The 23622-nt window shown below is 34.4% G+C and overlaps 1 protein-coding gene across 4 annotated transcripts; it reads left to right on the top strand.

The window, feature by feature from the left end:
* The first annotated feature begins 88 nt into the window (after window positions 1–88).
* Window positions 89–23363, top strand: LOC128554975 (uncharacterized). Of its 4 annotated transcripts, none has more exons than XM_053536313.1 (6): window positions 4652–4749; window positions 5100–5330; window positions 17106–17276; window positions 18045–18248; window positions 18461–18763; window positions 19334–23363. In XM_053536313.1, exons 3-6 carry the CDS (start codon window positions 17114–17116, stop codon window positions 19543–19545), a joined length of 882 nt encoding a protein of 293 aa, XP_053392288.1. In that variant the 5' UTR covers window positions 4652–4749; window positions 5100–5330; window positions 17106–17113; the 3' UTR covers window positions 19546–23363. The 4 variants fall into 4 exon arrangements, with proteins under 4 accessions (XP_053392290.1, XP_053392288.1, XP_053392289.1 ...); XM_053536314.1 differs by having other exon boundaries at window positions 4667–4749; window positions 5100–5168; XM_053536315.1 differs by lacking the exons at window positions 4652–4749; window positions 5100–5330 and adding an exon at window positions 89–177.
* Window positions 23364–23622: the final 259 nt, after the last annotated feature.

The raw sequence follows: 23622 nt of genomic DNA on the forward strand, positions 1-23622 counted from the left end.
ATATTTACAAACATATTTCCATGAAGCAAATGATGTCAGCGAAACGATTAAACGTTATCTATTATTAACATTATCAGTGAAAAGTTTACTATTCATCATTTTATCACACATAATTGATCGATTAAGTTTTTTGTAAGCGATCAGAAATATTATTAACCGTATTGGATTAAGATTGAGGTAAATATATAAAAATTATAATATTAATATTCATAATCAATATAAAACATTTACATTTAGTAACACTTAAAGTCCTATCTTTAAAGGTATACTGGACAAAATTCTTATTTCAAAATTTAAATAATTACTCTTGTGCGTTTTATTCGACCTGTCGGGGCGGATTTAATCTCTGACATAATGGCATCTCAAAATACAAGCAAAATAGGCAGAGCAATATAATTCCGTGACTAACGGCTAAACTTCAACGCTACATTGGTTACAATGTAAGGTGGATGGCAACTGAATAAGAAATCAGGTTGCCGAATACAATAAGTATCCTGCACAATAATGCAGTGGACATCATCATTCTTTTTTACAATGTTATAAAGGTCTTAGGTTCGATCCTCGAACGGTTTTTATACGCCCGTTTGAAAAAATGGATGTATTATGGGAACGCCCCTGGCGGGCGGGCGGCGTCCACAGACTTTGTCCGGAGCATATCTTCTTCATGCATGGAGGGATTTTAATGAAACTTGGCAAAATTGTTCACCATCATGAGACGGAGTGTCATGCGCAAGAACCAGGGCCCTAGGTCTAAGGTCAATGTCACACTTAGAGGTCAACGGTCAACGGTCAAATTCAAGAATGACTTTGTCCGGAGCGTATCTCCTTCCCGCATAAAGGGATTTTGATATAACTTGGCACAATTGTTTACCATCATGAGATGGAGTGTCATGCGCAATAACCATGTCTCTAGGTCTAACGTCAAGGTCACACTTAGAGGTCAAAGAATACAAGAACGAAAACTTTGTCTGGAGCAATAACTGATATTGTAACTTTATAATTTACCGTAGGGAAAAACCAAGACCACTTTTCTGCGGTATAACATAGACTTTCAAATTTTAGGTGTATTTTAAAATATCTCTACCTGGTAAGGAGTTTTTTTGTGGATTTAGAAAAGCAAAAGAATTACAATAATTACTACACAACCACAGAATTAAAATTTCATTTGCAAATACAGGTGCTAGTGTAAATAAATTTGCTATGACTGGCGTATATTGTGACATTCTGGCTCTCTTGTTTATCTCTGTTGCCACATTTTACGATATGGAATTTAAAATCATGGTTGCCATCAATCGATAAAATGAGTCGTTACCTTCAATATGAATATGGTGTTAACGATTAGATTTTCAATCGTTTCGAGTTATGGCCCTGTATTGTTTTTGTTTTCTAAATCAAAATTTAAAAACCCTTCTAGAACTTTGGGACCATCACCGTGGAAAAGGTCTCGTCACATAGATTTCAAACATATATACTTCTACACTGGCTCCGATGGCATTTCGGCTCGAAACACTTGTCACTGAACACAGTAGTGTTACTGGTATATTTTATAAAGAAAATGTCCTCTCAGCCGTACTACATGAATGCCTCGAGGAGAATTATATCGAGGTTTACAACACCCACCATATAGCACTGATCTCTCCTCTTATGACCTTTAGTTGAACCCATACAATAAATCATACTTAAGCTCTATTTCAGTGTATACCTAAAAGCGCTTCCAAAATGTATTTTCTGAATGGCTGTTGCGCCTAGAAAAGTGTGAACAGTCACGTGGATTGTACTTTGAAGGTATCACATAGTCATTTCTTGAAAAAATGACTGAGGTATGGATAGCCCGCCACTGTTGCCACTACTTTTCAAATGCTTCTTGTATTAACATACAACAAATATAAAAGTATTAGATATAAGATTTTCTGAACACAGATTACTATTGGTGACACGAAGATGGCATAAACCTAAAACAAATTGTAAAATATGTAAGGAAATGCTGAATGTTCAATAAATTTGAAGATGGATTTTATTTTTTGTTGGAATGCAAACATTTTAATGAATTTAGTATACAGTACATAATTATATAAATATTATTGGAATAGGCCGAATATCCTGAAATGTTATATTGTTGTCATCAGAGAATCCGACAATAATTATAAAACTATCGATGTATTTATTTTAAGCATGTGAGAAATTTTTAAAGAAATCCATTATTTTACTAATCACTTTTCTCCGTCTGCACCATATTTACAACATATTTTAAGTCTAATTTCCGACTAAAAAATTTATTTGCTTTTGAATCTATTTAACGCTGCCAAAATCCAAAGACCAGAACTCACAAACTTTCAAAAACTATTAAATCGGCCCATGCAGCCGACAATAAGCATAACGAATGACAAATCGTGGAGGTCATACACGGAAGTAACTTTGCACACTTTATCGTAAACTAGTCAAGTGTCCGATATGAAGATATGATGATCTGTATAGTTCAATACTAATGTCAAAAAAATAGTAAATGTCATCGTCATATCTTATGATAACGCTACTAAATTCGTCCGCCTATGATGACGTCAATTGATAACACTGATGCTCTTCTGCATTTATATCATGTTTCCATTTATTTACGTGTTGTAAGCTCATAATTATAATGTCTTTTGTTTGAATAATCTTTTGGTCTTTTGTTTGAATAATCTTTTGTTTGAATAATTTGCCTAACCGCCCACCTACTTACCTACCTTTAAAAAAAAAAGTGGACGCAACTTGACCCCGATGGTTGACCTTTGCATTATAAAACATAATGAGGCACAACCTAATATTGAAAAGGAGTGTACGTAAAACACGAGCTGCACGAGAAAAAGGAAATATAAATTTATGTAAATATAGATTAGTGTATTGGAAAGTTTTAACTGATCAAATGCAAGTATTATACGTTGATACTGCAATGTATACAAACTAATTCAATATAAATATACACGGCTACCCTAAGCACCCTTGATTACTGTAATGAAATAATCGATATGAATAATCAGCCTAAGGTCAACCATCGCGGTCAAGTTGCGACTACTATACCTACCTAAAATCCTACCTATCTACTTAATATTTAGATATTTTATTAACAAATTAAGCGTTTATAACAGTACGTTGTTTATTTAGTCCCATTAACAGTGATATAACAGTACTTCCGTAAGCCCAAATGAGAGAAATCCCATTTCTATAAAATTTAAATTTTTGCCGTACAAATAAATACAATGACCATATTTATCATCTCAGTATAACATCAGAAAATATATAAAAAGAAGAGTATCTGTTTCTTTCAATATAATTTGTCTGAGACATTTCCAAATATATATATGCCTTTAAACTTTCTAAATGTAATAACAAGAGTGCCAGACAGTCACAAAATACGCCCGTCATCGAACTTGGCCTAATTCATGGGCTTAATCCAAGAGTGCCTGGGGAATTTAGGTGGTTATCGTACATGACTGAGATATTATGCGTAAAACATTGTCAGCAAGTTTGGTGTAGATCAGATGAAAACTGTTCGACTTGGAGTGCGGACAAGACTAAATTTGCAGTTTTTTAGTAATTCAAGGGCAATATTCCAAGAGTGCCTGGGACGATTTTGCCGGTTATCGAACTTGGTCGAGACATTATGCCCACAAATATTGTCAGCAAGTTTGGTGAGGATCGAATGAAAACTGTTCGACTTAGAGAGTGGACAACGCTAAATTCGTAGTTTTCGAGTAATTCAATGGCCTAAATCCAAGAGTGCAAAAAGGGGTAGGACCGTGTGCTGCTATACTGATTTGAAAACTTTGAACCTCGCGCAAGTTTTCCAAATGGGCATCACAGGGAAAATCACAAATTTGATAATACATTCGTTGATAGAAATTTCTCTAGATTTTGAAGAAACCTCTCTCAATTATAGATAAACACCTAATAGTCAATAATATGGGGGAATTAAATTTATTTGTCCATGTGTTTGTTTTTTAAGATATTTACACATGATTAAAGAGGTTCACGCATTACACGTTATTTGGAATTATTTAATGTGTCAAACATTTTTATAATATATTTTATCTTTAGAATAATAGTTACGTTGCCGTTTTAATAAATTTACACACGTGTTGTCATTTGTTCATATTCGTATCTCGAGTCCAGGTAACGTTATGCGGATAAATGTCGTTACGCCATTGCTTTCGGTTTATCAAACGCACAAAAAACTACATTACCTCTGTCATTCTTGAAGTGTAAGACCCATGGGCTGTTTTTGGCCAATACATCTAACTTTTATGTATAGGAAATTAAATGGTTTCATTATATAAAACAAAAAAAGAATGTTTTCTTTGTTAATTCATATAAAACTAATTCGTCTTCAATAACGAAAACATATAATGTCTTTTTATACGTTTGTAACTTTGCGAAAAACGCTACCATTATCATTACCGTCAATTTGTACTTAGTGTAATTAGTAGTCTTTCAACAAAGCACATCTCGCTTTCCATAATGACAAGTATTAAACGAACTTGTACTCAATGTACTGACGTGTGACAATTTTATGATAATTCGAGTGTATTACGTAAGCAAGTTTGAACAATGAAATCAGCATGTACAGATACCAAAAATGATATCATGATACCGTACAAAGTACAAACGGTTATGAATTTATGATAAAGAATTTAGTTTAACACTGTAAATGATACAAAAATATATAAAACGTTGCATTCCAGCATAGTTAGAGAAATGTTTTAGTGATAAGAGGTAAGATTATTAACAATATTCTAAATGTTCGACTGATTTCAATTTTACGTTGATGACAGTTTGAGAATATAATTTAATGAATATACTTCTTATAAAATGGTTATAAAACCCGTTATCTGACCAGTAGTGTTAAAACAGGTGAACTGAAACAGTTTTTTTATTAGTCGATTAGTAATTAATCAAAGATAAGTGATAAATCATAGTTTTGCGCAATTTACTTCACTTTAATGAAAATTTCATAAAAAAAACATCAGGAATTATGAATATTAATACTAACCGATTCAATAAACTTGAATCTTTAACTTTACAATTTAAATATTTGAATAACGGTGCTACCATTACTATACCAGACACTGTGTATGCGTGACGAGGCTATGTCGACTACTTGGAAAACAGCTACCCGAGCGCTGGATATTTAGGTAGGCACCAGCAAACAGTGATAGATACTAAAGTACATTTTGACTATAGAAGCCTATGAAATTACGCATTCATTCATAAAGCTAAACGTGAGTCACCTTACAGCCTGGCGTCTAGGACGTGTCTTTCCAGCACCGGCAAAAACACGAAAAAAATCCCGTCAGGTACGAAAGAATATATGCTCTTATTTTCCTTCAGTAAAAACAAGATAGTTATTCAATGCGACTTTTCTAGAACGACCTCCTGTTTGTAACCAGTACCGAATAAAACAAAGGTGTTTTCCTAAAATCAATTTTGGATTTTAATACTGATGTTTGGAGAAGAGGTTGTAATTCGAGAGAATTTCAGACATTCACCTGATATATTATCAGCCATTGAAAGCTTTAAGTCATCATTTGGAAATATACCGACACTGGGTCTACCGCGAACTTAAATTGGCTATCAATATTTTCCTCACAAACATTTATATATTTTGAAACATTACATAAAATATCAAACGAATACTTATCGCCTCACCTTTCATTCCAAACCCCAACACAATGTTTCTTTCCCCTATCGGTACAATAGACACTGCCACCAAGTATAAATTGGGCTGAATTTCAGCCGAGTTATAGTTTTCATTATTTTCATTTTGTTGTACAAAGTTTTTATCTTAGTAGTTAAATATTATAATATATATTTTACTTTAAAACGAGGAAATAAATCAGTAATACTAAGATTACTTCCTTTTCTGGTGTTTGGACGCCCACCTGCTAAAAATGTAAACAATTGAATTATTTACCGGTATTCTTAGACTACTATTTTATTGAACTGTCAAATGCATATTGATTACATGGGCGGTGCACAGAATATTTTAATCTTCGGTTGATTTTCGGTACATTCCGTATAGTATACGGAAAGTAACAAGGAATTAAAATGGTTTATATTTAAAGCGTGCATACGCATGTACGCAAGTCACGATAGCTCAGTGGTCAGCGTCAATAGCTTTAAACCTGGAGATCTTTAGATTGAAACCGTTCAGAGTCTGTTTTTTGTTGTTGTTTTTTTTTTCGTTTTTTTTTTTACAAATTTCAAGAATCACTTTGTGTATGTACATTTTTATGCAATGTTCCCTTCATTGAATTTTCACAAGTATCTTTTTATGTTTATATGTCGTTTTTTTTATTTTAATTTCTCATTTTAAATATATGTTTATGTTATTTTTATTCACAGTTCATTTCACTGCATTATGAATTTCATACATATAAATTACAACTAGCTAAATTCATTATTCAGTTTCGCTCGCGGTGTCGGTACTGCTGTCATCAGAGTCATATAAATCATATAAACAATCAAAAATGAAAAATAAAAATGTTCTCCCTAATGGGCTCGAACCAGCGATTTCCAGCATTTGAGTCATGTGCTGTAACCACTGGGCCACAGACACGAACGATTAGTACGTGTTTCACCATCAATACTAATAATGAATTTTGGACACTTAACCAAAATTTCTTTCCGTAAACCATAGGGATAGCACCGAAGTTGGGCCGAATATTATAATATCATAATATCGAATGCACAAAGCGTGTAATGTATGCACATTTGACAGGTTAAAAAATAGCGCAATATTTTGAATATAGTAAGAACTCAACAACTCAACTCAGCTATTCTTTTATTTTAAGCCATGTACATTAACATATACAGCAAGGGCATAAAACAAAACGCATTCTATTTAATATACTGACAGCGGTTCCGAAACAAGATAGATATAAATTTCATATTTGGAAAGAAATTATATGTTCCACAATGGATAACTATAACAAGAAAATACGTTGTTCTTTGGAGGGGAGAGCCTTAAAATTTTGAATCCAGCTACGCTCGTAATTCAATGGGTTCTCCAAAAGTAGTTCCTGTTCTAAATAAAGAACTGAAAGTAGTTCTGTTCTAATTACGGTAACGGCCAAACTAAATATAGTCAACATGTACAGTGTAAAAGTTGAGATGGATTTTAAAGCGGCATGCCTCCAGATCGTTCGACAACAAAAAAATATATTTTTTAAGATATCTTGAAAAAAAATGCTATATTTCTTAAAACTTAATTACTGACAAACTTTATGTTACGGAAACATAAGAATTTGCTTTTTTTACTACTTTTTATGATGAAAATCGAAAAGCGTTTGTCACGCTTTTACTCCAGGTAAACTGTCTCAATTATAAATATCTATATTTTAAAGTCATTATTCACTACTTCTGCTTCTATACTGGATCTCTTTCTTGTTTCATGTAGCCACAAAGTTATTACCTCTGGTGTTGGAGAACCAGTTCTAGATCAAAACCAACGGTTCCATTGCCCTATTTATTCACTATTTAACTTCTCTAAACCTCATGTCAAGTCCTTTAAACGGTTTGTTTGGCTATACGACCGGGGAGACTACACCTCACTCAGACGTAAAATCAGCGACATAAACTGGGACCAACTAAAGAATGATGATATTGACACTTATACTTCACTTGTTACAAACAAAATACTTGAACTTTCAAAGGAGTGCATACCATCAAGAATTATAAATGTTAAACCTAATGATAAACCATGGATCACAACACAAATAAAAAAGCAAATTCTGAAACGTAAGAAGTACTACCACAGAGCTAAACATTCTCAGAACCCTGTTGATTGGAATAAATTCAGAACAATACGTAATGAAATAGTATCACTTATCCGCACTGCTAAACAAAATCACTTCCTAAAAATGGCTGATTCGCTTAAATCTGATTCTGCTACTACCAAAGATTGGTGGAAACTTATTAAATACTTCATTTCTCCATCTGACAAACAAACTGTTCCTCCACTCATAAACCCAGCCACTCATGAGCTAGTCTTTGACTCTAAGTCTAAAACTGATCTATTGAATGACTCCTTCTGTAACCAGGCTTCGATTGACGATTCCAATAAGGACCTTCCTAACTTTTACTATCCAGAACAAAGAAACAAACTTGACTCTATTATTATTACCCCTCAAGATGTTGAAGACGCCCTGAAGTCCCTTAATATCAACAAGGCTGCCGGACCCGATGGAATTAGCAACCGTATATTGCGCGAAACTGCTCCTGTGCTTAAATTTCCTCTTTGTTCCCTGTTTAATTCTTCACTACAATGCAGCAAGGTACCTCAAACTTGGAAAGACGCTAACGTCTGTGCTACATTCAAAAAAGGCGACCCGTCTTTACCCAACAACTATCGACCGATATCGTTGCTTTGCTGCATAGAAAAGGTATTTGAACGCATTATATTTAAGTATCTTTTCAATTTTCTACGTGATAATAACTTTCTTTCGTCTTTACAATCTGGGTTCACACCAGGAGATTCAACAGTGAATCAGCTCACATACTTGTACAATACCTTCTGTAAAGCTCTCGATGATGGACTAGAAGTACGAACTGTATTTTTTGATATAAGCAAAGCCTTTGACAAAGTATGGCACAAAGGTCTACTCTTCAAGTTAAAAAATGCTGGATTGGATGGACGTCTACTTAATTGGTTTTCTGATTATCTCTTCAACAGACGCCAGTCTGTTGTCTTACCGGGTACCCAGTCAAACTGGTCTACGGTGAACGCAGGAGTTCCCCAAGGGTCTATTCTTGGCCCGCTTTTATTTTTAGTGTTTATCAATGATATCGTTGACGACTTGGGTTCAAATGTTCATCTTTTTGCTGATGATACGAGCTTGCATATAATTGTTGATCACCCTGTCTCGGCTGCAGAAATACTCCAATCCGACATTGATAGGATATCAAATTGGGCCGATACATGGTTAGTTACCTTTAATCCTTCCAAATCGGAAACTATGACCATCTCACGTAAGTTATCCAAACCCTTACATCCACCACTTGTTATGCATAATCAGTCTATTTCTTCAGTAACTGTACATAAACATCTTGGAGTCTATCTTTCTGATGACTGTTCCTGGCATTCTCATATAAACTCTATTAAAGAGCGAGCCTGGAAAAGAATACATATCATGCGTAAACTAAAGTTTCAGCTTGACAGAAGATCACTAGAAGTGATATACTTATCTTTTATTAGACCTCTTATTGAATATGCTGATGTGGTTTATATCAACTGTACGCAGTATGAGAAACTCGAACTTGACAAAATTCAGCATGAAGCTGCCCGCATCGTTTCTGGGACAACTAAACTTGTGTCTCTCAATGAACTCAACAGAGAAGTTCCTTGGGACTCCCTGGAGCGCCGAAGACAAAACCATAAACTAACTCTACTATACAAAATGAAAAACGGCCTAACTCCTGATTACCTCTCATCCTTAGTCCCACCGTCTGTTGGAGAAACTTCTCGGTATAACCTACGCAATGCCGATGACATCCAGTCATTCCACACAAGGACATCCCTTTACTATAATGCTTTTCTGCCATCGGCTCTGAGAGATTGGAATGAACTTCCGAGAGAGCTACAAAATTCACCGTCCCTGGCCTCCTTCAAGACGCAGCTTAAATTGAACGAATCGAAATGTCCTAAATACTTCTACGTAGGCGACAGGAAATGGCAAGTCCATCATGCTCGTCTTCGTACTGAATGCAGCTCCTTAAACCAGCATTTGTTTAGAAAAAACATTCATCCATCACCTCTTTGTCAATGTGGCACTACGGAGAGTAACCATCATTTCTTCTTTGAATGTCACCGTTATAGTGACATCAGAGTCCGTCTTCTTGAGACTGCTTCCATCTTTTGTACTGTAACACTTCACACCTTACTGAATGGAGACAGGAATCTCAGCGATGATATTAACTTCCAGATATTTCAAGCAGTTCAAAACTACATCATGGAAAGTAGAAGATTTTCATGAGCACTTGATTATGTAATATAACTGGCTGCCACCATTTTACAATCCGAATGAATCTTTATACTTTAATGCATTCTCTTTCTTTCTCTGCTTATCTCACTTTAAACTTATACACTCATTAGCCATGGGTGCTTGTTTCACTTTTGTACCCCTTTATTGATATTGTTCTTATATATAGTTCTTTGACTAAGCGCTAAGATTTATTATATTGCTTAAAGATAATATTTCAGACAAGATCATAAACACTGCCGTACTGTACCTACAACAATATGTTTCTGTAGGAGAAGATCTCTATAAGCTGTTGCTTTCGGCTCTGATCCTTTTTCAGGCATTATCTTATGTACCATGTATCATGAATTGTAAATATTGCAATTTTGTTTGAAATAAACTATGTTTAAACTACTTCTGCTATAGCGCTATTGGTTACGACGACGGGACATGTCTTTATTGCCGCTGCGGTCCGGGGTTCGATTCCCGACGCGGTCATCTTTTTTTTCTTGATTTGGAATTTTTTAAATGTTTTAGATACAAAAATTCATATTCTAATGTTCACAATATGATCAAAACTTCAATTTGAAAGAAAGATTATTTTTTAGCCAAATCTGGAGGCATGCTGCTTTAAGAAGAAATACTTGTAAGTACAATAATGATATTTTGAGTTTACCTTTTAACGTTTTGGAAAATAATTTACAATTTGTTTTAAATTACGGAAAAAGTATGTCAATGGGATTGAGTTAAAACAGATCTATTTTACGAGTTAAGACCATGAGCATCATGTGTAATAATATACATATAGATACATTGCCTTATTTTCAAGAACGGGAATTTATCCATCGATTAGAGTACTCGCAATTACAAAGTACATCGTAAGAAATCGGATGTAGCAGATAAATATTAAAGTACAGTTGAATGCTGGCGGTTACATACACGAAAATTAATATCAGTTGCTGGTTAATAAGCAAAATAAACATTATAACAATGGTATCAAGTAAGATGAATCGTTGATGGAATTGGTGCTTTGCTGAAACAGACATTTTAACGAAATTTATTCATTATGGTGCTTAGAAATTTACACAATGGTTTAAGCATTTGAGTGTTTTCAGACGACAGTAGTACTTTAAATGATACGTTTTGTCTATTTGACTGCGATTCTTCTAAGAAACGAGTTCTTTGTTGTTGAAAGAAATAACATTGAAACAGATAATGACTCTCAGAACCGATTTCGTTTTTATCACAGATATTACAGATTCTATCATGATAAGGGATGTTCTCGTATCGTAACTTTTCAACTGGTAGTTTGAAATTGGCAGTTCTAAACCTGAATAATATCAGGGCGTCATCTAGATCTAGAACTTTAAAGTAATTTTCGAAACAATGTAGGTCTTTGTATGTGCGTCCCTTGTTAGATTCCATACGTTTAGGTGACCACGATTTTTTTATATTGATCTATAAGTGTTTGCTTGACTGACTTATGTATATATTTACTGGTTTTTATACGCCCGTTTGAAAAACGGGACGTATTATGGGAACGCCCCTGGCGGGCGGGCGGGCGGCGTCCACAGACTTTGTCCGGAGCATATCTTCTACATGCATGAAGGGATTTTGATGAAACTTGGCACAGTTGTTCACCATCATGAGACGGAGTGTCATGCGCAAAAAACCAGGTCCCTAGGTCTAAGGTCAAGGTCTAACTTAGAGGTCAAAGGTCAAATTCAAGAATGACTTTGTCCGGAGCATATCTTCTTCATGCATGGAGGGATTTTGATGAAAGTTGGCACAATTGTTCATCATCATAAGACGGAGTGTCATGCGCAAGAACCAGGTCCCTAGGTCTAAGGTCAAGGTCACACTTAGAGGTCAAAGGATACAAGAAAGAAAACTTTGTCCGGAGCATATCTTCTTCATGCATGGAGGGATTTTGTTATAACTTGGCACAAATGTTCACCACCACAAGGCGGAGTGTCATGCGCAAGAACCAGGTCCCTAGGTCTAAGGTCAAGGTCACACTTAGAGGTCAAAGGATACAAGAATAAAAACCTTGTCCGGAGCATTTCTTCTTCATGCATAGAGGGATTTTGATATAACTTTGCACAAATGTTCACCACTATGAGGCGTAGTGTCATGCGCAAGAACCAGGTCCCTAGGTCAAAGGTCAAGGTCACACTTAGAGGCCAAAGGTCAGATACAAGAATGACTTTGTCCGAAGCCTTTCTTCTTCATGCATGGAGGGATTTTGATGTAACTTGGCACAATTATACACCATCATGAGACAAAGTGTCATGCGCAGTTCCCTTCTTTAGAATTACTTCCCTTTGTTGTTACTATAAATAGCTTATATTGTAACTTTTTCATTACTAGTCGTAGGGAAAAATCGAGACCACTTTTCTGTAGTACAACATGCATGCTACATCCAATTATGAGGTGTATTTTGACCAATCTCTACCTGGTGAAGATTTTTGTGTGGACTTACAATTTTTTTTTTTTTTGAATTTTTTTTTTTTTAAAGATTATTTTCCCTTAGTTGTTACTATAAATAACTTATATTGTAACTTTTTTATAATTGACTGTAGGGAAAAAACAAGACCACTTTTCTGTGGTACAACATGGATGTAACTTTCAAATTTTAGGTGTATTTTAAGGTATCTCTACCTGGTAAGGAGTTTTTTTTGTGGACTTAGAAAAACAAATGACTTACAATGATTACTAAACAACCACAAAATTAAAATTCCATTTGCAAATACAGGTGCTAGAGTAAAGAAATTTGCTGTGACGGGCGTATATTGTGACATTCTGGCACTCTTGTTAAGTTCTGATTCAGCCATATATCAGGTGTACCAACAGAACTTAGAATTTGTTTGACATGTTTCAACCATTTGTATTCTACATTTGATTGACTTAACATATAATAATATTGCTGCGTAGATAGTTTTGATGATTTGCCCATTATCAGTCTGTTCCAGAATGAGATCATTCTCGTTTTTACGACAATAAATAGTGGGTATCGGCCTAGCTCACCGAAAGGCATATACAAAGGCGTTGAAATCCGCGCTTTGGTAATTTTACGTAGAAAATCATTATGAACTTTTTCTAAGATTTCAATGCTTTCAAATCCGAATATTTCTGAGACATAGGTTAATATAAGTAGCACCGTATGATCAAACAGTTTAATAATTTGATCGATCGGAAGATCTGAGTTGTTGGATTTATATAGTAGTATGAACATCGCTGTCTTAGACTGTTCGACAACATGCTTTCTAGCTTTGAGGAAAGTTCCGCTGCTAGAAAAAATTAGACCCAAGTAGTGATATTTGTCTGTAGTTTCAATTTCTTTATCTCCAAACTCGAAATTAAAATTTCGAAATTGACGGGCACCGAAGATGACGATTTTTGTTTTGGCTACATTAACATTTAAGCGCCAAGTATTGCAAAACGTATTAAATGAGTCGAGGCAGTTTTGTAAATCTACTGATGTACTAGCAAGAAGGACAGTATCGTCCGCGTAGAGAAGAACTAGCAGCTTAAGCCAAAGTGAAAAATCAGGAGAGTCTTCTACTTCCACTCCCACGGTACCGTTATATTTTTAATACTTCTGCAGATCGTTTAAATAGATGGAAAAGAGGGCAGGGGATTAATTCTCTCCTTGACGAACACCGATTTCTGAGATGAGAAAAGCTGAAGAAACGCCATTATGTGATACACAAGACTTAATATCGGAGTACATATTATGTATAACTTTGACAAATTTGCCATTTATAAAATTTCCAAGTAATATATGCCACATACCGACCCTCCAGACTTTGTCGAAAGGCTGGGAAAGATCTACGAAAGCACAGAAGAAATTTTGCTTTTCCGTTCTTAGAATTTCTATAATTGATTGTAGAGTAAATAAATGGTCAGAGGTGGAGTATCCTTTTCGGAACCCCGCTTGGTTTTCATTCAAAATATCATTATTTTCGAGGTAACTAGTCAATCTTTGTTATAGAACAGAAGTAAAAAGTTTTCCATGCAACTCAGTATTCTTATAGGTCTGTAATTACTTGGACGTTTTGGGTCGCCTTTATTTTTAAAGAAAGGAATAATGATACCTTGTAACTAAGAGTAGTTTGGAATAATTCCAGAGTCTAAAACGCGGTTAAATAGTTTGGTGTATGTAGGAATATGTAAGTCCTTAGAAGATTTAATGTATTCGTTAATAATGTTATCTACTGGACCAGATGCTTTACCATTTTTACGATTTTTGATACATTTCGAAATTTCTTTTTCAGTTATTCTCGAGTTCAATAGCAAATTCGATTCTTCAGGAATATGTAAAATATCATCAGGGTTTTTGGCTCCGTCCATCGAAACGTCTGAATCCATTTCCAAAAATGTTTGTAAAAGTCATCAATACATGGATACAGACTTTGTTTTGGTTTCGGTTTTAAATTATTCAGAAATTTCCAATACTTTATTTCGGCTGTTTTCGCTTAAATTTCGTAATTTGTTCGCATTAGAAAATCTTTCTCTTTTAATATAAAAATCCATTGTACGTTTGTACTGCTTTCGAAGTCGTATTTTATTATAAAAATTGTCGTCTAGGCGGTAAGCATTTTTGGCATCGTGATAAATTGTTCTAGCTTTAGCACATTTTGGACTGAATCATGATGTTTGGTTATTCAATTTGTTTCCGGAACAAGTTACTTTTTCTGCGGAAATGTTTTATTTGACGAACCGTGGAATAAATTCTTTAATTCATCAGTGAATTTTTCAATAGTTTGCTTGTTGATTGGCTCCGAATCGAGATGTTCGTTTAATAAATCTAGTTCATCTAAATCGATATTTTTAATAAATGTTTCTTTCGATGTACTATCCCAACTTGGTTTGGTTGTTTAGACATTCTGAACGTTACTATTTTCATCTCCCGCGAAAGGGCGCTATGGCCGACAGAAAAAAGGCTGTTCGTTTCCTGAGAACTTCAAATTCTGTAAAGTACTAAAAGCAGTAGATATGAGAAATCTATGACCGATCGATTTTTAAAGGTAAAAGAACAACGCGCGAGTTTAGAAGAAAGAGGTTATTGTTACGACATATTTCTGTTAGCCTATAACCGTGTGTATTTGTTCTGAGGTCACAGGAATAACGTTCTAGCGGAACAGACAACCATTCAAGAATTAGGTATTTATTTAAAAATTCTTGTGATTCTTCTTCAATATCGAAATAGTCACAGAGGAAGTTGTCAGCTTAAACAAAATCTTTCAGTTTAGCTACTCTTTAGCTACTCTTGAATTTGTATCGCCTGCCAAGTGGACAAACTTATACCAGCTACAAAATACTGTGATTTCATTTTCAAAAACATTTAAGTCTTCAGCATTAAAAAACCTACTTTTTTCAGGCGGCAAATAAATTACACCAAATCTTCAGACAGATTGGTCAAACTTTTGTCAAAGCTTAGCCAAAGTATATAATCAGAATCATTTTCTAAAACCTTAACCTAAGACACAATGTCTTTTCATGCGTACACACCAATACCACCACTTTTCCTCAAATAATTTTGACTGCGATGATTGGCAAAAAACACAAAATTTTCAATATCAATATTATCTGTGGAGTCAGTATGAGTTTCAGAAACACAAAACACATCAAAACTGTTCACATATTCAATAAGGTCGGGGTAGTTCAATTTCTTTTTGAGGCCATTTACGTTTAGACTACCAAATTTTAGAGTGTTACACACATTTTCACTGCCCAGAATTTGACGAATGACATACTGCAAAATATAGATACATTAAATACTTTCATAATGTTCATAACGGTTGTGGTATCAATGCCAATTTGCCTTTAGATTATGGCAGGCATTTGATTTACCAGGCGTTGCTAAGCGTGACACCATTTTGAACCCTCATCAAGTGATTTGCAGGGATGATTGTTTGACAATATTCCTGCGCGGAGGTTGCGTTCAGTCACTTGCTTATTTAATTCGAAATGTCTCTCTTTCTAATCGCATAATTCTTCCACTTCCTACTTAGAAAAATTGGGGTCAAGTTATCCGTTACAAATATTCTGCAACTGATTATCGTATGGTGTAAGCGTATCCCTGGAATGTGGAGGTTGGGGAAGGTGTTTTTTCGTTACGGAATAATGAACCTTCTATTATGCACTCTCATAAATTAATAAATTTGTACTGAGTTTTTACGCGGTGCTAGGGGACGAATTTGTATTAAACGTTTCATTTCTTCTTAAGAGCTCAAATCAAACCGAATCTCGTCTCATTTTGTTTAGTGGCATTCTATGCTTTATATGTATACATTCTTAACATCTAATGAAAATACACAGAAATGATAAAAAATCGTGCCAAAAAATTACATATGTATGTTACAACTATCATTAACAATTCAGAGACATCCGCAGATATGTTTTATAGAGGTTCGTAAGGAACCTTTAATGACGCACTAGTGTGTAATTCCATAAAAAGCGATGGTCCGCAGTTAAAATAAAACAATAGATAGAAACGGGATCTGAGGCTAAGGGAGCCTGCCATGTCTTGAAGACAGTTTTGTTGAATACTATCGTTACACTTATTCAAAACTTGCTGTTGAAAATTAGGTGTTGCGTTTCTAGGTACTTTTATGCCCATATTAGTCATATACACATCTATATAAACTGAATTGTAGGTTTCTTTTGGGATGTGTGTTGGGAACATGGTTATTCCTATTCTTTACCTCTTTCAGATACATTTATGTTTTTTCTTTCGACAAGTTTTGATAACATACTTTTGTTTTATTTGTTAGTAAGCGTTCCCATTAAATAGCATGAGCACTAATAGAAATATCAAAAACATCTACCAAAATTTATAAATTAGTTCTATTCCAGTCTACTAGAGCGCTTGAATTAAAGCTTCTGACAGCATTTTAAAGTCTTGTTAAAGCTGAAGATTTAGAACGAAATTAGTGTAGTCTCTTGATAAATACTACTTATTGCTATTTTTTTATTCAGAAATGTATCTTCAGAAAATTAACCTCGGAAAACCAAGTTTGGAGTCGTATACATTTTGTGTAATCATTACCAGATATTGTGTTAAACTTCAGCATGACAAAATTCATAAAATGTTTATCATTTATCTAGTCGGAATTATGGCTGAATCCATACATTGTGATAGCAGTAACGGCCCGGACAGCATGGTTCGCAGTCAGTTCATGCAGCCACCAAGTGATTGGGCTTTCAACAATCTCGTTGCAGACATACGTCAAAACTTGGATGCAAATGATATTGAAAAAATAAAGTTGCGTTTTAAAGGTAAATGATTTTGTGAAATAAATAGGCTGATTGAACTTGATACTAAGGGCTTTAATCACGATACATATAATTAAGTTATTGTGCATTATTTATAAACGTTAAATTTTGTATTTTTAGCAGTAAGTGAATCATTTTTTTTTTTGCTAACCCTTCTAAAATCATCTGGTATTAACTTTAGAAATAACGGAATTTTGAATAATGTCTAAAGCAATATTAAAGTATGTGTCACATTTTTCAAACAGGAGCACGTTAAGGCCACATAGAACAATCAATGCGCAAATCAAAGAACTCATCAATACAAAATTTATTTATTTATTTTTTGTTGGGGTTAACGGCGCACCGACACAGTAAAAGGTCATGTGGCGACTTTCAAGTTTAAATAGTGGAGGAAGAACCCAGATGTCCCTCCGTGCATTATTTCATCACGTGTGGGCGCCTGGGTAGAATCATCGGCCTTCCGTAAGTTTGCTGGATAGTCTCCTCACATGCAGAATTCAACGTTTTGAGTGAGGCACGAAACCCGTCGATGAGGGGCATGTGCTTTGAAGTCAGCAACCTTAACTTCTCGGCCATGGGGGCCCCATTCAATACAAGAATATCATACATATATATCATTTCGGTTACTGCACATATTCTTCTAACAAATATTTCATGCTTGAAGATCATTAAAGATTATTGTAATCGACAGGAGTAGGAGAAATATGGACCAACCTTAAGATCGACAGGACTTTTTGTTCATATTTTTAAATTTATTTATTCCATCTTCAGGAATCATACCCGAAGCCGTCAGATCATGGGAAGAAGCATTTCATTTACTACAAGTTGAAAGATATATTTCCGCGGACAATTTGATTTACCTCCAAATTATTTTGCGTGCTCTTGACCGTTCAGACCTGTTTGAAAAGACTGTTGTATATGCGGAATCGAATAAACAAAGGATTCTTCATTTCTACCCTATGCCAGCAACGCACCGTATGTTTTTCTTTTACTGTTGTAATAAGCATCGGTCAGTAAACAAAATGATATCTGTTCTTTTTTACAAGTAAATCTTAGTATAAATGGAGATACAGAAAACAAATAGTTATATTTATCTAAGTTACTTTGTAAAACAAATATATTGAACACATTTACGTAATAACTGCATGTTAACATATAAACTCAAAAGTAGATTTTCATTATTTTAGCAAAAGGCCATAACTTCGTTCGCATTCATGTCGAAGGCGGAAGATGTCTCACGGGAGCCGACCTGCAAACAATACGCAATACAATTTCTGGGGCATTTCTCATTCCGATGGACGATATAATGGTTGCAGGCATAGAAGAAAGCAACAGCGTGTATCTAACATTTATGCTCCCAGATTTTTTCATTGAAACACTCCGAAAGATTCTTGAAAACCCGCGATTAAGATATATATTGAAGCCATTGGGTCTTTTAGGAATTAACGAAATAAAACTGCCTTGTTCTACGTTCAATGTAGAAACTGAAGGTAAATAATACAAATATAATATTTGTCTTACTGATTCTTTATTACCCGGCTTATAATTTGATATTCGATTGGGTAGTATGATAGTTATCAATTCGCTGTTTCAATTACAAGAAAGTATACAAGATACTTTTCTCATGTAGTGGTCATATGGACCGGACCAACTTGACTGAACCTTATGGAGAGGATTTCAATAAGCCTACTGACTTCCAGTCCAAAACTCATCTATGTATCTTATATATTAGGATGTAAAATATGTTTAAACCAGCATGACTGAACATCCTTAAATGTTTCAATCTACTTGGAAAAGGGACCGGTATTTGCAAACTAAACACAGGAATGAAGATATCGTTAGTACATTTTATTCCAGCGGCTTGCAACCCGTCTATAATGTTTTTCCGTTACAGATTATTTTTGTTGTATGCTTACTACTTTGCAAACGCGTGACTATGAGGCTGTGTTTGTGGTGTTTTATGCTTCCGAGAACTCTGCCCTTATCTATTATCATTTATTCTTTTGTTCATAAGTGTGCGTTGTCGTTCTGAGACAATATCTTTTGTTTTCTGTTTATAGACGAAACACTACACACCGTTGAAGCAACACAAAGTGAAAACATAATAAATGGGCTGAAGAGGCAACTTCAACAGAAAACCTATCAATTGAAGGAGTTAGAGAAAGAAATCCTTAGAATTAAAAGAAACAAGAACAAAATTTCAAAAGGAAGAAAATCAATACGACTTGCCATGCTACGCCTATCAAAGAATGTCCGTTATCAAAGAGAGTAAAACGGAATAAAAATAGGAGGAAGATATCCCAAATTGCACTTGCAGGTTAAGATTGTGTTCTTCGAAGTTAATCCGAAAGAGAAATAACGATGATACCTTGAGTAAATCACATAGTAAATTTTCAGAATACAAAGTAAACTATTGTACGGTAGCAAATGTTGTCACAGAAATAAACATTATTGACTCTCAAAACAGTTATAACAAAAATCATTTACTTTAAATTTGTTGCTATTTTTTCTCAGCAATATAATGTACATTTTCATTTTCATACTTGTAACCTTGTGATACGCATTTGCAAATTAAGACGAAATTAGTGTGAACACCTATGACGAACGATTTTTCAATGTGATCATCTCAACATATTTTGACTGTATTACGTGCAGTAGAAAAATACGCGTGTATCGGTGACAAGGGCTGGATTATTATGCCAGTACTCTGCGGTTAGTGATATAGATTTTGCCTTGTCATGTTTGTCCGTCCGTCTGTCGTTCAGAGATAATCTATGTTACACATATACCGACCGTCATGAAAGTGTATAGAAATGTCATTCAGCATAAAGGAGTTGCGCAACCGAGTTTATATCTCATGTGAACTCAAAGTGCTCAATGTGAGCTATTGCTGTAGCAATGTGTCCGCCGTCCGTCTTCTTTCTTCATTCACAATTTTACTGTTAACACTTTAGACGTCACAAATTTCGCCAAGTCGTAATGAAACTTAGAATATTGTGTTAAAATCTCGGTAGATTTTAAAACTACGTCATCATGGCCCAAACACTAGTTGACTGGGTAAAATCATTGAAAAACCTTGTTAAAACTCTAGATTCATCTTTCTTCTATCTTGATATTGGACCTGACCAGTCAGAATATTTTGTAAGATCTACAACAAGTTTGAAACTGGATTATCAAAAAAATCAAAGCCACTAGGTTAAGTTATAGAAAAAAACATTGTTTGACATTATAAAATCTAGATATAGTTTCAAGCTCGATCATCTGGCAGTAAAAATGATGGGGTCACGAGTTTGTATCATAGGAAAAGCAAACGTTGTAAACACTAGAAGTAATATATTCCACTTCTTCTATGAATCCGGCTCAGAATATTTATCAAATGTAAATCAGTTTTGAAACTTGGTCAAAACTATGTCACAAGGCTAAATAATAGAAAGCCTTGTTCACACTATAGAGACTACATTAGTTATCTGGTCTATATGAATAATGTTTACTTAATCAAGTCTTGGTAAAGTTTGAAACTTGGTCAACTAACGTTTAAATGTATGTCATAGAAAAACATTTTTTACCCTTTAGATGCAATATCGTCTACATGAAACTTACATGCATTTTCACTACCGTCCATGAACAGGCTCAATCAAACCGAGTCTGCAACATTTTCGTTTTTGTCGTGTTGAGCAACCTGTGGAGTTTCCAATTTTTCTATTTTAGTCAAAACATTTCTCTTTATAAAGTGTAGAACAAATTTAGAACATAGTTATCTGGGATATAAAACTAAGTCACAAGGTTATATCATGGTAAACATTCTTAACGCTCTTAATGCCTATTTTCTACCTGATCTTCATAAAAGTAATTATGGTCAGAAAGTTTGTCTTTTTATAAAATCTGGTCAAGTTTGATACTCTGTTATATTGGGCCAATAACCAGAGTAAATCATAGAAAAACCTTCTTAGCACTACACACGTAATAATTTTCTGTTTGAATTTTAAGAAATTCAGTTGGAATATTTGTCTTCATGAAATTTAGATCAATTTCAATATTAAATTATCTTGGTCTAAAAATCATGTCACTTTGTCAAATTATAGAAGGAAACTTTGTTGACTATGTACACACCAGTAACCTGCTTTTGACCCAGTTTCACAGTTTTCCGACATTTTGTTAAGAAGAACATTCTGCCTAAGTCGCAATACATGCGCAGATCCGCCAATTTGCTCAGAGGGGGATCCAAGCGACCCCCACTATGACACGTATCAGTCGTTTCCAGCTATGACAAACATAGAATTGTGTCTTTATACACTAGATAATTTGATATGTGTGTTTTGTTGTTAGCCGTTTACAAGTACAAGGCTGTCAATAAGTTTTGTTGAACAGGTTGAATTAGATAATTAGCCTTCCAGATGGGGGGTCCAGGGGCATGCCGCACGCCCGAGCGACGACGATAAACGATGGAAACTTGGTCATCACACCATCTCACCTTGACTAGCTTGTCTCAGGTGCATAACTTATAATGTTGAAGAACATTTTAGTTAATTGTAATGACGGTAGGTCACAAACTTTTCTATGACGGACGGACGAACCTACGGACAGACAAAGCCAACTATATATTCCCTGACACTATGTGTTGGCATGATAAGCAAGAACTCTTATGATCATTATGGGCATGTATTTCCCGCCGCACATAATATAATAAAATTATGTCGAGATGGTCCCCTGCAAATATCCTAGGTGTCAACAGTCCGTTTCGTCTTAAATCGCATATGTCTAATATAACCTAATCCGAAATGTTATAATGTCATAAATAAATAATTTACGACTGCTAGGAGAAAAATGTAAAAATGACTTCTTTGCAAAGAGAAGTTTCGCATAAAATTTTATATAATAAAACTGTTGCGCACTTAGGTTTTTAGCTATCTTTCTGTCAAATTGTTCCATCGACAAAGTCAATGCACTAAAATGCACTACAAACTATTTCACTTTTTCATGAAGAAAACATTACTAAATTTCTGTTCAGCATGTTAACACACGTCTGATTTTGCTGGTGAGCTTATCTAAAGCTAACGAGGGAAGGTAATTCATTGATGGGATACATTACGTTTTTCTGAATTTAAAATACTTATAACACGATAAATCTACTAAGAGTATTCATTAAAGATTTTAAAAATATTGTCACAAGTTCGATTTATACTATAATCAAAACAAAAGTAATAATACTTTCAGACTTGCGAACCATTTCAAATGTTTTTCTGAACACTTTCTATTAAAGTGCATTATTCATAAAAATGTCAACATCAGAAATCGTGTGTCCAAAATGTATCACAAAGTGGTAATGGTCGCCTAATATCTATTTAATAAAATGCTTGAAAACATTTTTGCCGAGACATGCATTATCCTTGATTTTATGGACCTGCTTGAAATTAAACAACAAATTTGGGACTGATGTTCGAGGAATCATCATATAGCGGTTTTAAATAGTTCTCCCAAAATAGTATTTAGTTGAAACGGGTGTTGTGTGCATTATTCTATACTGAGCCGCTTTTAAAGGGGTTTATTTTAAAAAATATTTCGATTAGTTTAACGTTAACATATACCTGTTGCGTATAATTTCTGATGCTAAATTTTGAAATCATTCATGGGTGTAAACGCAGTAAATGATATAAAAACTTGAAACTTGAAACTGTTTTATTTGATTTAACGCCTATTTTTACTTAAAACATATTCAATGGCGTTTTACAAATACATAAAAAATACGACAAAAATTAATACATTTTAAATGACATATGACATAAATGAGCATAAATATCATTGTGAATTAACTATTTAGTAAGCATTAAACAAAAGATCAGGCATCAGATAAGATTAATAAAATATTAGAACATTAAGATACAGTAAGATGGCTGTTTGTTATTAAGTAAGAATAAGTGGGTTATTGCGACATGTCCGGAAATTATTACAAACAACTGTATTTTTGTATTTGTTATAAAATAGTTCATATTCGAATGTATTTACACAATAAAATCATCCTGTTCACGTTACTTCAATCTCTTAAAAATCACAGTCACAGTCTCTAAAAGAGTGCAAAGTAATTTCCAAAATAATGAGTTTTCAACTTCTTTTTGAAAACATCTATTGTGTCTGAGTTCCTTTTTTCGAGAGGTAATTCATTCCAGAGTTTAGGTCCAACAGTACCAAAACTTCTGTCGCTGAACGTTTTGCGCTTGTTGAAAGGAACAACGAAACACCCAGTAACGGAATTTGAAGAATGCAAGTTTATTTTCTTTGTTTGTTTTATGAGAAGTTCAGAAAGATATTTGGAGAGTTTCCAACTGAACAATTATACATGTAGCCAGTGAAG

Source organism: Mercenaria mercenaria, unplaced genomic scaffold (assembly GCF_021730395.1).
Source record: "Mercenaria mercenaria strain notata unplaced genomic scaffold, MADL_Memer_1 contig_914, whole genome shotgun sequence".
Taxonomy (NCBI): Eukaryota; Metazoa; Mollusca; class Bivalvia; order Venerida; family Veneridae; genus Mercenaria; species Mercenaria mercenaria.

What these genes read in the sequence shown, in the direction of transcription:
- LOC128554975 (XM_053536315.1), top strand. Translation starts at nt 17,114, where the DNA reads ATGGCTGAATCCATACATTGTGATAGCAGTAACGGCCCGGACAGCATG. An exon ending in AATAAAGTTGCGTTTTAAAG is followed by an intron (nt 17,277 to 18,044) that starts GTAAATGATTTT and finishes TTCCATCTTCAG; the next exon opens with GAATCATACCCGAAGCCGTC. An exon ending in GTTCAATGTAGAAACTGAAG is followed by an intron (nt 18,764 to 19,333) that starts GTAAATAATACA and finishes TTCTGTTTATAG; the next exon opens with ACGAAACACTACACACCGTT.